The following is a 16,449-nucleotide window of genomic DNA, read 5'->3' as shown; positions in this document are numbered from 1 at the left end:
CAAGGCCCAGGTTTTTTTTTAGGCAACTTACTGTCACCTGATCTCTTCTCCTTGGTATCTAGTGATTAGATGCATTGGAATGGTTCAATGATTTGCTGGGGAATGTTTAGACTAAATGTTAGGAAGCATTTCTTTAATAAGAGGGTGGTCAAACACTGGGTCAGGCTTCCTAAAGAGGCAGTTCATGACCCAAGTCTGTCAGTGTTTTAAAAGGCATCTGGACAACACCTTTAATAGCATGCTTTAACTTGGTCAGCCCTGAATCGGTCAGGCAGTTTGACTAGATAATCATTGTAGGTCCCTTCCAACAGAAACCTATTCTATTCTATTCTATTCTATTCTATTCTATTCTATTCTATTCTATTCTATTCTATTCTATTCTATTCTATTCTATTCTATCCCATCCCATCCGACTTGACAGTAACACAAGCTCCTAGTCTGCAGACCTTCTCATTATAACACTGCAATGTGTTACAGAGTCACACAAGGAGTATCTGTTGTCTTAAGTTCAGATCTAGGAACTAGATCACTGTCTCATGATTTTGATGTAAATAACTCACAGTAACTGCAACACACACTGGGTAAAGCAGCAAAAACAGGTGACTTCTATGCTGTCACCAAGAACAAGAGAGTGATTTATTGGTCATGGTAGGAGGAAGGGCTATGCAATTACTCTTCTCTTTAAAGTGTTTGGAGACACCATCCACATCACTGTTAGAGTTTTTTTCACCAGGGACTGGAAATCGATTTAAAGAAGAAAGTTCATTTATTAACGTGAATTTTATACACCGTTCTCCACTAAAAGCCATTCAAAATATCACCAAGGTTTAAGTGGTTGATGGTCAGAGCACTAATGAACACTAGTTGTCAGTAGAGTTGGGATGCTGAAAAGCAGAAAAACATAAGTATCCTTTTGCTTCCTAAAGGATTGTTCTCAGCAGCATCCAGGACACTCTTTTCAAAGTATAATAAAAGAACATCTGGGGCAAACCCCTAGTTCATGTACAAAATTATCCAAAATCTCCTTCTAAATAAGGTGTCACCCTTCATATTCAGTAGGCCGAAATATTATAAAGTAACTGAACCATATCAGAACAAAAAGGGACTTCAATTTTTGTTCTCTGGTTGACCACTAGAACCTGACCTATATTTAATACTGACTTGGGCAGAAAAAACACAAAGTGAGAACTTTGTAATGCTCCAGGTAGTAAAATGACCTTTTATAGAGTGGAACAGAGTAGAAGACACTGAAATAAGGAATTATCAGCAGAGAATTATAAACATGAAAGAAAACAATCACAGCTTTTCACGCCTGCATGATAACTGAACCTATTATAATTATAATTATAATTGTGTAGCAGAACTGGGAGCTCTACTTACTTTCACAGAGACGTTTTCTCAGCTTGCCTCGAATTTTATCGATGGCGTTGTAATCAGACACATGAAACACATGAGCAGACTTGGGTTCTGAAGCAATCTCGTCGAGTTCCTCTTTCAAGGCTTCACCAACACCCACAGCAAAGATCCTAATCCCAGACTGACGGGCTGCAGTGGCTGCATCCAAAACATAATCCTGGCTCCTTCCATCAGTCAAAAGGATAGCCACTTTTTTAACAGTTCGATCACTAAGTCTCCCACCAGCTTCTTTGGAAAAACTGTAGGTGTTGATGTACCTGAGAGCATCTCCGGTGTTCGTATTACCCCCATAATACTTGATTTTTCGTGCAGCCTCTTTGATTTCCTCACGGGTTTTGTACTTTCCCAAGTCAAACTCTGTGGTAGGACGGTCACTGTATCGTACCACACCTACGCGGGTTTTGTCTGGGCCAATCTCAAAAGTTTCCACCAAATTAGACACCCACTGCCGAACTTTCTCAAAATCTTCTTTTCCAACACTGGAGGAAGCATCCAAAATGAAGACAAGGTCATAGTGAACATTCTTGCAACCTGTAAGGGCAGCAGAAAATATCGCTAAGAGAAGATGAAAGAAGAGTACCAGACATACCAAATATTCCCTAGGCATGGCTCCCTAGTGAGCAATTTGGAGGAGGCAGCAAATCCTCTTCCTATCCTGCAGAGAAAGTGCAGATTCTCAGCCTTTCTTCCTTGTGATTCACCTCATCTCTTTCAGGACATCTATAGTAGATCAGTACACACTTTGCTTTGAAATGCAAACCTTTTCTCTTCCTGCACTACTAACTGCCTCTGCTCAATCTTCCACCTACACCATCTGCATGCATATGAAGCTATTTTTCTCAAACTTCATTGCAGTGCCTTTGTTCACACAATTCTCTAAAATGACCTTGGCAGATCAAGAGACCTGCCCTGACCTTGCCTATGCCAGTCCTGACCATGAGTAGTGAAGTTTTCATGTTCCCTCTTGTATTAACATTATGATTTATTTATGCTTAGCTAGAAGCAGTTCTTTTGCTCAGCATGATATGTTGGTGAAGCAAGTTTATAACATGATTATTTTGATTTTGAGGCTCCTGCCATTCACTATTGACTAAAGGATGACTCACTGGGATGGCTTTCTTGACAAAAAAAAAAAAAAGCAGTTGCTTTGTAAGGGAAAAGTTCACTTATCTTCACAACCACACTTTTGCCTCCAATCATGACACTTGTAACCTGAGGCCTGTGTAATCCGAAAGGCAGTTGAATTTTAATTGCAGATATGAAGCCAGATAGGTCATATATTTGTCAGCTGCTTGTCGAGAAAGTACATCTCCCCAGAGATGTTTCCTAACCATCTCTGAATATATGCAAGCCAGGAGACAGTAGATTCATACATGCCCCATAGACGACAAGGATTTATCAACGTAACGCCCCAACTGGACAAAATACATATATATATACATTTATTTAATTCATTATTCCCTAAAAAAATTATGAATTTCAATTTGAAAGCTGCTCTACAAGGTCAATTTTTCTATGGTCAGACCCAATGACGCTTGTTTCTCCAGTAGTTTTTGTCTCCAGTCTTCTCACAAAGTGTAGCTGCTTGTTTGAACCAATGGTAAACAGCTAATTTGACCTGTCCTGTGGAGAACTAAGAATATATAAAATGATACTAGACAGAGATTGGTTCATACCAGTGCCAGTGCTACTTTATATCTCTCAGACTAACAGGGCTTTTCTATGTCCCGTGGAATTGGAGATATTCCACCTGTCCCCTAAACTGTTGGCAAACGTCTTTAAATCCTGCTGCTTAACCAGTGTCTGAGCTGGTAGCCACATCTACCTACACCCACACTCACAGAGAGCAGATCTGTTCCATTGAATCCCTTTTCACTGCAGCATCCTGATTCCTGCAACTGTTCCCACTATGACCGTGTTAATAATCTCCTCTAGGCTCTGACTTGGACTAATGAACCTACCTCCTTTGGTCAAAAAATACGAGAGTATTTGTGAGAATATGTAATGCCCATGTATGTGCATTGAGACTAGTTTGGGTCTCCATGCATTAAAACAACATTTCCACTCTACGGTTTGTATGTTTTCACATTAGACTAGTTCCAGTCAGGTTCTAGCAATTAAATATCCGTTAGGGACTAAGATTTGGACCTACCTTAGCTCTGTGGACCTGCCTGGAGAAAGTATTACCCCGGCTGTAGTCTTTAGATCTGATCCAGGCCTTGACTTTCTGACTTATGTTCCTGACTTCATCTTGCACCCACTTCATCAAAATGTCTGGAACAAGGGTTGCCTCCTGAGGCTGGCTACTATCCCCTAGCCTGCCCTGGCTGGGAGTGGTGGAACAGGCTGTGGCTAGAGAAACTCTGCCCTGCCAGCCCAGTGCAGAACTCTAGCTCCTGGCTCCTCACCCCTTAGGAAGCAGTCTGTCCCTGCTGCACTCCTGACAAAAGCTAAAGCACTAATGTAAATACATCTAATGTGGATGTTAGCTCAGGACTAGGACTTTTTCCTCTGAAACAGACCAAACAGTATGAAGGTTACTATACACCATTCATCCAGTCAAGTACTTACTTGACAGCTAGCTCAGTGAAGGAAAAGATGAATCATGCTACCCAGAGGCAACAGGAATGATATTGTTGTCATAGTCCCTCATAAGTTCCAGGATTTGAACCTACAGGAAGGTCACAAAGACTTCTTCTACACCCAAATTTGATCTTAGGGGTCATAATTTAACTCTGGTGCTTTTGATCATCCTGGACCTGTGCTCTTCCCCCCAAAGAGGACAGGAATCCCAGAACATCCACTGCACCAGAGAGTGTGGATAGATCAGCCACGTGAAAAGGATTTGCCTTCAGATAACAGTAAAAGCATTATAGGTAAGAATTCTAAAGTTATAGGTCAGTGGTCATAGTATTGCATGATGGCTATGAGAATGGTTGAAAATATACCCAGGGTATTGCAAGTGATGAAAAAATCAGCACTGTCTGTTGTTATCTTTCATAGAAGAGTACATCCCAGGTGTTGCTGTTCCTTCACTGTCTATGGGAATAATCTACACATGGGATTGGGATCACAATGGGAACAACCCGTCCACATGGGATCACAATGGGAACAACCTGTCCACATAGGACCAAGTTTTGTGATGGCATATTGTTAGTGATGGAATGCCTGTCTCTAACCACAAAACAAGAGAAGTCTGGCTTGATACATAGAAAAACTCTCTCAAATGTAATCAGAGTGTGGAGATGATGGAATATATCATTTTATATTATGGGATGTAAGTTACACTACATCTGTGTACATCAGCTGAGCTGCCAAGTGTGGTTTTGCCTGATATTTGCAGAATATAAAGAATATTATATATATAATGGGAAAGGGTAAGCAAGAAATCTCTACTTTCCCTCAAAAAGAAATTTCATTATTATATTATTCCATTCTGTGTGAAAGAATATTAATTAAATGAGACTAACTAGAAAATATAAAGGTTTGAGTGTAAAACCCATAAAGTACAGGCTTTCCCGTTGCTTATTTTAATGACTCTCAGCAGGTGAGATGACAGCAATTTGAAAACAAACAGATCAGAGAAAATGAATTCTGTTTTCAAGGGCAATGAGCCTTATAACAAGGGGGGTTTAAGTTTTAAAAACTGGTGCCTATTTGGGCAGTATTGCAGGGAAAAAAAGATGGCCTTTCAGGATCATTTTCTTAGAGTCAGTAATTCTTTACTTACAGACCTGATGGCAGTGTGATAAAATGCTGCAGAAGAGCTTTTAGTAAATATTAATTTGCATTTTTAGCCCAGTAATGTCCACTGCTGGACAGAATTGATTGTTTTCCAAGAACGCAATAATAATATTGTTTACTGGCAGAAACAGTTCATGTTAAGGGAATATGGGAGATAATTCATAGAAAGTGGACTTTCAGTTTTGTAATTACAGTAATACTCTCTGGAAGCATAATTCCAGGAGTTGTCTTCATACACTCAGACACTGAGTCAACTTGTTTGCACTACTGCCATTACAAATAGTTCATAAAGACACCATAAACCTAAAATAATCTAAAGTAATCATAGGATGAACTTGTCAATGGCACCACCATATCCTTCGAGTAACTGATCCACAGCAGAAAAAAAAAAGGATAAGATTTCACTTTGCTTTGTTACTAAGCTCTTATATCCAAAAAGCCTTATATAGATCACATAACAAAACTGTAAAACAACGGTTCCTTAGACTGAGAAAAGGTCTTTTCCTTTCATATATATTGCCCAAGGCTACAGAATACCATCTATCCTGGAAAAACAGATAGAAATCCTCCATCTCAAGGTACCTTTGTGTTTTTATACCAATAAACCGCATAGGTCTGCAACCATTTTCTGTCCCTGAGCTGTAGCATTATTCGCATCTAGATAACTCAACTCTTCCTACTGCCCCTCAAAAAATGTGTCCTTGTCAAGACAGCCTATAGGAAAAGTCCCTCAGTTGTACCATCCTTTCATGCATTCAGTAGCATCTGGGGGAGCAGTCATCAACAAAGGCTAAAAGCCATGCCAGAGACCATGCTAGCAACTAGACAGGATGAACCAAGAGAGGGTGTAAATGCCCTGGCACTGTTTAGCTCACTAAGAAAGTCCCAGCCAAATAGAAGATTCACCAGGTCTAATCTGAAACCCACTGAAGTCAATGGAAGAAGGGATCTCCACGCAACTCTGGAGTAGATTAAGTATATCCAGAGTAAAATACGTACCACCCCCATTGCTTTGAGTAGCTGAGCTGACCTTTCTGAGCCTGCAGCAGAACCAGAGACCCTAGGTGAATTATAACCCTGATCCCTGAGCTATGTCCATCCCTACGGTCTGTTTTTCAGCAGTAAATGTTTGGGTTTTACACTGTTTTCTTCCTAGCAATAATATCTTCTCAGACATGTAAAAGCCCCCAGAACTTCTTAGCAGGAGGCAGTAAGTCATATGGCGCGTACCTGCTCTTTGTGCCTCAATTCTCTCCCTGCTGAACACGACCATGAGAAGAACCAGGAGACACAGCACGCGGCATCTTCCTGTAATGGCCATATCGCCTTCTCACATCTGCTTGTCTTTTCTCTGTGGTGAGAAGCTCACTAAAAATCCAATCTGTAACCTAGAAAGGAAAATAAAGAGCAACTGTGATCTCATGGAAACACAAACAGAAGTAATGATGCAAGTTATGGGAGCAACGTTTTGGGTAGTTGCCTCTTTTGCCTGTCATTTTAGTTGACTAGACACAAACTGTCCAGACAAAGAGGCGGGAGTTCACCTACTTTTCAAAAGCTATAGCCTTTCACTGGCTCTATTCAGTGTGCAGCAGCCTGAATGGAAAAAAGGAGGGAGATTACCAGATTATTATACTTTAATTGAGCCCACTGCCAACTACACAATCAACGCACTGGAGTGGAAACCATTCCTGACCTGGCCCTCCCACACATTCATCATTAGGAGATACACAGCACAGAGCCCAGATACAAACCACAGCAAATCACACACAACCGGTTGCCACTTCACTCATTGCTGATTTCAGTTCTTGAGCCTCAGAAATGGCAAAGTCTAAAAATATGTGTCTGTTTTCGTGTATGTATTTGTTGCTGTCAGTCCCTCTCTACAGGAATAAACTCGACAGCTTCAAAACAAATCTTTAAAATATTGACTTTAAAGAAGTGTAAAAGTTCAGGCGGGTGATCTTCAGTTTAAGGTCATTGGTTTGAATTTACCTTGACTCAAGCTACTGAACTCAGCCAGTCAAAGTGGCCAGGCTGTTAAAAGTTTAGCTAGGTTTTTTAACAGTAAACCAACTCATTGTGAAAAAAGAAATATTATTTACTTATTGCTGTTATTTTATTATTTTTTATTAGATAGACCATCAAATCACTGCAGTTCTATATACTATGTATACACACACAGTTACCACTCTGCAGCTCTTTACTGCTTAAGGAATCATATTGGAAAACTTTCTCCCAGCTCCTGAACACATCTTTTCCTCTTTAATGAGCAGATTTCTTTGTTCATATTCTTAGGGAATTCCTGCTTCTTCTGTGTTTTAACATGTCCATCATCTTCTCGCTGTTAATAGTTGAGTGAAAAAGGTATGAAGGAAACACTGCTTGTTATAGATCATTGCTGCAGGGTCAACTGTGTGTTCTAGGTTATTTATTTTCAAAGCAATAGGGTTCTGTGGGAATCACAGACAAAAACAATGGTGGTGTCAGCATTTGTTCAAAACCAGTCTTGATCACTCAAATGTTGGGCCTATTTCTACCACATGTCTCAAAATAAAGTGCATGTCATGCTGGTTTAGGAAATAAAAAGTGGGGAAAATCTTATGTAGTTGTCGAGACATAGCTTCAAACCCTTATTCCCAGGACAAAATACAGGCTCCTACATTTCCAGAAGTCCTTATCACATGCAGGAAAGGAGAAAGCAATAAACCTAACAAACTTGCACTCTGCAAATAAAACTTAGAACTATTTTCCAGCATTAAAACATAAATGCAAGGTTAAAAGTTAAAATTAAAAAAAAAAAAAAAGACAAAGAAAAAAAAATCAGTCTTATTCAAGTACCATCCCTAAATCCAAAGGGCATAAGCAGTGCTGTAGTTTACACCTCAGCCAGATGATGTCCCTACGAGACAGTGAGGTGCTCAGGTTTGAGCAAGATGGAAAAGCTTGCAGGGTAAAAAGGGCATGAAAATATCACCATGGCCTACAGTGGTTAGAATTTCCTTTTAAATAGGCACATTACTGAAATACCGATCAGGCAGCTGCCTGCAGAGGGACCAGGACAAGAATTACTTAAAATAGCTATGGGGGCCTTCAGTCTAATGTTTTTCCCCCCGTGTGTTTTTCAGGAGACATTATTTTCTGGCCCTGGTGATGAGAAGGCAGGTTAATGGCAACAGCAAGAGATGGGAAATCAGATCTGCCACGCAGTGTTCTGCACTTCCAATGCTGAGAGATCAAACCGTCCTTTCTCTGCGTCTGGAGTTGCATGGCTGTAAAGTTTTATAAATACATTATTAAAAACAGTCTTTGCCAGCTGCTAACCCACATGAGGCCAGGATAAAAGGAGCAGAGCATCAGCTAGTGTCAGTCAGCAGAACAGTGGTGGGATGGACTGACACTGGCTCCACAGGCAGCAGACGTGGTGTGACAGGGAAGTTCATGGTCCTGGCTCACTTGGTACACGTGTGACTTTTCCCCAGCAGAAAGGCTACCTATATGACCAGGTCTGACATCTGTGCCTCTAAGATGTCATTACTCTCCACATGTTGCCAAAACACCTCAAGAGGTCATTGCTGTGTTATAGATGCTGAAAGGTGTCTCAGAACAGTCAGTTAAGCTAAAAATAGTGGAAAAAAAATCCAAATCTATAATCAGAACATCTGCCTAAAATCTATAATCATAACCTGTGGTAGTTTTAATACAGCTTTAATATACATTTATGGTTCAATATTATTCTTGCATTCAGGCCAAAATACATAATTTTATCCATTTTAATAGCATGAAGAATTGAACTAAATCATTTAACTTGCAGCTACTTTATGTATGGATATATCAGTGAAAGACCATTGCCCCATTCATAGCAACAGGACTTATCGTGGCAAGGAAGTCTTCAGGGGTATGAGCATAAAGATTGGAGATAAAGCATTTTTAGGGATGGGCTTTCCACACTGGTTCCTTTCACTCAGTCTGTCACTGTGAGACTGAGTCCAGGTTGAGATTACAGCAGCTGATCACCATGAGAGTGGTGAGGCGCTGGAATAGGTTCCAAGGGAAGTTGTGGATGCCCCATTCCTGGAGGTGTTCAAGGTCAAGTTGGATGGGGCCTTGGGCATCTAGATCTAGTGGGATGTCCCTGCCCATGGTAGGGGAGTTGGAACTAGATATCTCTGAGGTCCCTTCCAACCCAAACTATTATATGATCAACATTTATTTCCTTTTCAAGGAGAAAGGATCAAAAAAGACACCAAAATTTAGCCTTCAGAGTGATCCAAGAATAAAAATTTCTGTTTTGTTGACCCTACGTCCAAGTGGCCAACATGGATTTTTTTATTACTATTATTTTTAGTTCAGTCTATCATGTGGGAATAATTTTCCTCAAAGTGGCCTAAGTCAGTCTTTTAAAAATAACTATTTTTTTTTTTTTATCTTACAAACATCACTTTGGGATTCCCTTGTGACACATTTAGATGTATTAAGTGATATTGCAAAAAGAACTGACAAATCCTACCACATCCACACTTCTTGCCAAATTGCAGACTCTGTGTCTGAAGCCCAGTTTTTAATAGTTGAATGGGAAAAAAGAGGTGAGTAATTCTGGCTGAATGCAAACATGATGTAGGAATGGCATTCAGGCTGAAAAGCGTGCTGGTGAATGTTAAAGTGAGCACTGTACACCTAAAATACAGGCATAGTACTAAGCTATTCATACCACCTCACAGCTGAACAAACAATATGCAGAAGATAGACACAAGCTCTATGTAACTTTCAGCTTCAGTATGGCTTTTTCAGGGGGGTGATATAGAGTTTTAGGTCAGTGAGCATCCGTGGTAAGTCCTCTCTAATTTTGAACAATAAGTAAATACTCTTAGGTAGATGCACACTCATAAAAAGCAGCATTAAAAAAACAGAGCTGATGGAGAATTGGGTCTTATGATCTCAAATGTATTTTGATATTTTGCTCACTTTTGGGCTTCTTCTGCATTCCTGTCTTTTAAGGGTTACTGCTTTGTCTTCCTGAGCTTTATCCCTTAAGGCTGGGAACAGAGCTAGGGCTCTGCTTTCCACAGAATCACATGCGTATCCAAAATGGAACCACATAGCTGGGCTGCATTTTATCATGCCGTTTACTCCTGATTGAACGAAAGTCAAAGAATATCCTGACATTTGTTTATTTAGAAAATGAACCCCCTGTCCATTGTGAATATGGCAGTGATATTTTATGTCCTCCTTTCTCAGTCTTTGTCCTGCTAGAGCCAGATAATGAAGGAACATATAGTGACTTTGTTCTAACATCGCTTCTCAGATAATGCTGTTGCATTATTGCAATTCAGGGGACAAGGAGAGAAATCTTGTATGTGAGAATGGAAGCAAAGCTGTTTTGAAAAGGCATTTTGAAAAACAAAAAGGGAAAAGACGGGGCTGGTATGACGAATGGGGCAGGGAAGAAAACTATGGCATTTCTAGGACAAGTGATATGAGTACAAGTACTGGATTTCCCTATCTCAGGCTCTCCAGGAAATTCTCTTCTGTCATCTTTTAAGAGATGACACTGACAGCAAAAAACCATGTGAGTCAGAGATGGAAAGAAAATCAAGAACACTTTCTGTGATCTCTTTCATCCTTCAGAAGAGTGATTCAGTCACAAATATTACTAAAATGAAATGAAACAAAACTGGAGTCAGTAGTAAGATGAGCATTTGAGGAGTGTGATTTAATAAAATTGCTTCTATATCATGCAAGCAAAAGTTCAAAAACTCTTCAGTGACAGTACAAAGACCAGTGATGCAAGGCCGAATGCAAAAAGCATGTTATGGACTTTAACCTGCCATTAACATATCTGAGCTTTTTCTTAAGTTTTACTAAGTTATTTCACTGAACTGTTCATCTTACTATTAAATTCAAGGGTGGAGGGTGGCTGAGACTATTATTGTACTTAATTTCATCAATTTTTCTGCTGCCACTGAACGTTGCTATATGCCATATAAATGTCCTAACTATGCTGGCACTCATAATGTGATTTTTTATGTCTTTGGTGTGTTCCTCGGAAGACGAGGTCAGCCTGGGGTGAAAAATACTGTGTCCAACTGTATAGCTTTTCACACACACAGAAAAAAAGAAAACCAAAAAAAAAACAAACCCAAAACACCCTGAACACTGATAAATCTGACATCTTAGTAGAGTCAGTTTGTTGATCATGCCTCTTCCAACTACTGAACTAACCAATCATACAGAGAAGCATAACTAAGAGTCTTAGAGGGCTTTAAGCATAGTCCAAGGGGGACTAGATTAACTCAGCATGGGCATTTCCTAATTTCTGCATGCTCCGCTTTGCAGCCTTAGGAATGTTCTTTTAACCTCTATGTTGTTGCACTTGCACATGCAGAGAAATCTGTCAGAAGGTCAGAATTAGAATTCAGCCGTTCCAGATTCCTTAACTTAAGCTTCGATCATGCATCATTCAAGCTGACCCATTTGTAAACGCATCTACCACAGAGGCTTTAAAACAAGCCCTTACTTGTTGCTTGCCAAATTGCTGCAATTCTAAAATATCTTAAGTACTAGACAAGGACTTTGCAATGTATTTTTGCCTGCTGCAGCCACACAGTGTCTGCAGGCTAAAACCTTGATGCAATATCCCTAAGTGTAACTTTTTGATGATTTGTCCAGAGGAAGTAACTCCAAATTTAAATTGTACTTTTGCACGTCAAACCTAGAAATCCTTCTACTGATTGGCTAACAAACCCCAAAACTAACCTGTGATAAAAAGTCTCTATGGTAGAATCTCCCTAATTCTGTAGTCTGTGACTGGGGTAAGAAGAATCCACACCATCATTCCCAAATTAATTTTGTTACCTTTCCTATAAATGGGCTGCACTCACACAGTGGGACCTGTCACATGCTGTGTCTACCTCCCAGCTCCCAAAGGAGACAAAGTATAGGTTCCCTATGTTCTGCAGTGCTCCAGCTGCTGTGCCCAGGAGCACAAATGCCACAAAATGATGCTCCAAATCTTTCAGATCGGGCCAAATGAGTAAACCAGTTCTTAAGGACATGTCATGGAGTACAGCTGTCTCTCAGTCTCCCAGCATAACATATCAGGAGCTAGAAACAAGCTACATAGAATCATAGAATTGTTAAGATTGGAAAAGACCTCTAAGATCATCAAGTCCAACTATTAGCACAATGCCAACATGCCTACTAAACCATGTCCTGAAGCGCCACATCTATATGTTTCCAAACACCTCCAGGGATGGTGACTCCACCACTTCACTGAGCAGTCTGTTCCAGTGCTTCATTACTCTTTCAGTAACGAATTTTTTCCTAACATCCAAGCTAAACCTCCCTTGGCACAACTTGAGGCATTCCTCTCATCTTATCACTTGTTACTTGTTTGAAGAGACCAGCACCCACCTCACTACAGACTCCTTTTCAGTAGCTGTAGAGAACAATAAAGATGCTCCTTAGTCTCCTCTTCTCCAGACTAAACAATCCCCATTCTCTCAGTCGTTCCTCATAAGACTTGTGCTGCAGATCCTTCACTGGCCTTGTTGCTCTCCTCTGTACACGCACCAGTAGCTCAATATCTTTCTTGTACTGAGGAGCCCAAAACTGAACACAGGATTTGATGTGTGGCCCCACCAGTGCTGAATATAGGTTCACAATCACCCCTTGCTAGTATTGAAAAAGTACATTCTCAAGCAACACTTGAGAAAGTTGTGCCCAGCAGCGCTCTGGCTTTGGTATTGTTAGCCAACCTGTAAGGAAAACCCACACTGCACCATTCAAACACACATGTTTATTGACCAGCTGAGTGGTAACCCCATTTTACTTCAGCTAATGAAGAGTTTCAATTTCAAAAGAAATTCTACATCTCGAAATCTGACTCTGTACAAAATACTATTCCACAAGCACCTTCGATAACCTAACTGAAATAATTATCAAGGAAAAGACTCACAAGAAGTGTCAAAGAGTGTATGTGAGGTCCAAGGGATTAAAAGAGCTGATAAGGAGAAGACAATGGAAAGGCAATGCCTGGAAAGCAGGATTTTCCCCAAAAAACAGGCACCAACACCAGCACTTGTACTGACAGTTTCTTTCCTGAGGTTTATTTACTAGCTGGCAAAACCAGGAAGAATATACTGAACTTAAAATTGAAGCATTAGTTTGATTCTTCTAGGTGCATTTTTCTTTACACTAAAGTAGCCTCTCAGTCTTGCATTTTGTTAGAATCATTTTTTCCTCCTTAATTTTTGCTCACTTTCTTTTGGAAAGCACTAGCCTCAACCTCTTTAGCATCCAGCAGGGAATTAGAAACAGAACAGGAGACTCAGAGGTCAGTCAACTTGTCATAATCTTATTTGGGAACTATCATCTCCTACTCCCAAAACATCCCCAAACATATAATCTGAGTCACCTAAATTGCAAGCCATTTATAGAGCACATTACAACATCTTACGCTTCTGCAGTGGCTCATCCATTGGGGCACAAATGTATTTGAATCCTATGGATATTAATGCAATGAAACATTGAGATAAATAATAATTCAAGAATGGTGATGGACTTTCTAGGGGGAAACACAGTCTCCAAACTACTTGACTCAATAACAGCTGCACAGTTCATCCCTTCTAATCACACTCCATCGCACCTTGACTAACTTAGAAACTTTTTCCCTCAGCTATTTCCTTCACTCTTAACACAACTCTAAAATGTCTCTCACGCTGTCACTGAAGCAGGGTCTGCAGCACATGCATGTCTGGAATTGGAAAACTGACTACCTGCATGTAGTATAAGGTGTACTGGCTATTTAAGGTAATAGGGGACATTAACCACTGGCCTTCATGAGAAGCCCAAGTCATACATTTAAACTAACAACCATTGCTGGCTGCAGGATGTCCAGATTAATGAGGAGTGATGTAAGCAAGACAGATTAAAAACTAAGTCCACAGAGGAAGCAAACAGTTCAAACTATAGAAATAGTTCACACTATAGAAATAGTTCACTGTGGAGTGGAAAACCCTGAGATTTGTCCCCAGTTGTACATGCTTTGACTATCCTTACTGTAGTATACGGGAAGCATGTTGATTTATTACAGGGTCACGAACACCCACTTTTGGCCTAAGCCCTATAACCTGTACTGGGGAACTCCTACAAATCCCATTTCCTCCCAAGCAGAGGCAGAGCTGTTCCAGTCTACATTACCTATTAGGAAGAAGCCTTTAACAGTGAGCTCCTCAAGGCTATTCAATATGAGAGTGCTCTGCTCTTACAGGGCCCATTTCCTGCTTTTTATATCCTCATGGAAGTTCTTCCAGCTCTTGGAATGAAACCTAATATTTTCTTTTTTAGTACAGTAGAGGATTATGTCAGTAAAAAGATCCATATGTCATGGCTTTATATAGTCAGCTAGCAGAGCTGGAGTGAGGAACCGGGATGGGGTAACAGCCTAAATCTGTTTCGAAAATAGGCAACATACTTACTAACAAAGAGGAACCTGGTGAATGCATTTCCCAGAACCCCTACTGGGGACAATACATGCAATTGCTATGAATTCCTTTCTCTATGTCTTATGATATTGGCATAGATAATGACTACCAGAATCCCTACAAGCTCCAGAACAGAGCTCATACTATTTGTCTGTCACTCTCAGGGTTATTACAGGACTATGACAATTTGAAAAGCACCACGCACTCACCTACCACTTTCTCAACACTTCTACTGAACTGTCCAGATGACAGAGAATTTCCCAGATACAGGAATAAAAATGCCTCTTACTTGCACTATGTAGGTGATATTTTCCTGCTCATGTTCCAACAAGTTGATGGCCATCTAATTTCATGAATGTTTGTACAGAAACAACAGCTACATTTGATTAAGAGATTTAGTATTGCAAAGCTTTTCCATGATCTAATTTCCCTGGTCTTGGCCTTTGACACAGGACTCTACTGCAGGCAGCAACAGACCAGCAAAAGTGGAAGATCTGTGTGCAGAGGCTTGCAAAGAAGAGATACCTGTTGTTACTGGAAGAGGCGCAGATAGCAAGGTTAGATCCTCAGCCTTGTCTCTTTCTAAAGTTTTCCCTCTTTACTCGGTACTTGCAGGAGATGTTGTCCCCTGTATGGTATCTACTGCCTGAAAAGCACCCAAACTGAGTATTTCCATGTTTTTTGTCTACTGAGAACAAGCACTGCCACCTCTCGTTTCCCACCAGGTATTGTAGAATAAGGCCATTCTTTGTCTTCTTGTTGCAACATGGCTCTAGAGTAGAAAGCAATTCACTATTAGCCGACATTGTGTGATGGCAACAAAGAATTTTGGGAACTGATCTGAAAAACAAAGCAGGACTGAGACGCACAGAGGATTGCTGCTTTTATTTCTCATAATTGCACGACTCAAGTCATTTGACGTAGAGATACTTTCGGGAAGACCCAACCACAGAACTCTAAGGTTAGACACCTTAATCAGCTTAGGTGCCTGCAGAGCAGAAAGGTTGTATGGAGGACTTGAGACCAAAAACCTAAGAATTGAGTGTTTCTCTCTTCCATGGTAAGAACTGGGGCTAGGAGAAGAGAAGAGGACTCATCTTCTCTGACCACAGAGGTCTGCATTGTGGATGTCTTCACCGCCACCACCACAGACTCTTTAAAATAAGAGAAGAGAAATAAGAAGCACAGCCTTAAATACAGCACTATCTATGAGTAAAGGCGAATTGGATAGCATATCCTTGACATCTCAGCCATCTCTCCCTAACATTGGGGCCACCATCACATAGGACTAGCAGATAAACAGAACACAAAAGACTTAAGCAGAAGCAGAGTTTATCCAGTGTCACAGCAGTCTTAAGTCCAAGACTGAGATAAACTATGCTTTACTGCTCTCAATTTCTGAATGCAACACACAGAAGATTACTGTCCATGACCCTTTCCATGATCTTGACCTGATCCTGGCACTGCGAGACCTGTGGTAAAGTTCTGCCCTGATCCATTTCTCAGCATTGCAGCTTCCAGGGCAGTAAGTAATAAGAAAAACAGGCAGCTGATAAAGAAGGCACTAGAAAGAAGTACAGCAAATAGGCGTCTGAAAGCTGTAAATTAAACAGGAAAAAGCCTGTAGCCAAAGAGCACGTAAACTACAACTGTTTTCTACCAGGAAGGGTTCTCATCACCCCAACCACTCTAACAGAAAGGATAATAAACCAAAAATTGTGCTCTAGAGCCTATAAACATCTGCCAGGCAACTGACACATGCAAGAGGTCTATCACTTCCTAGCTGATATGAAAGGTCTCTACC

General features: G+C 40.5%; 1 protein-coding gene across 1 annotated transcript in view; it reads right to left on the bottom strand.

Moving 5' to 3' along the window:
- COL22A1 (collagen type XXII alpha 1 chain) overlaps window positions 1–16,449 on the bottom strand; it is a 229,564-nt gene that overhangs the window by 194,949 nt on the left and 18,166 nt on the right. The window contains exons 2-3 of the mRNA XM_054060475.1: window positions 6,391–6,548; window positions 1,381–1,947 (exon numbers count right to left, since the gene is read on the bottom strand). Of these exons, the coding sequence (XP_053916450.1) occupies window positions 1,381–1,947; window positions 6,391–6,481 (658 nt within the window). The 5' untranslated portion in view covers window positions 6,482–6,548. The remainder of the gene's footprint in view (window positions 1–1,380; window positions 1,948–6,390; window positions 6,549–16,449) is intronic.

This window comes from Cuculus canorus, chromosome 2 (assembly GCF_017976375.1).
Source record: "Cuculus canorus isolate bCucCan1 chromosome 2, bCucCan1.pri, whole genome shotgun sequence".
In the NCBI taxonomy this organism is placed as follows: domain Eukaryota; kingdom Metazoa; phylum Chordata; class Aves; order Cuculiformes; family Cuculidae; genus Cuculus; species Cuculus canorus.
The sequence above is the reverse complement of the archived record's forward strand: the minus strand, read 5'-3'. Positions and strand labels throughout refer to the sequence as shown.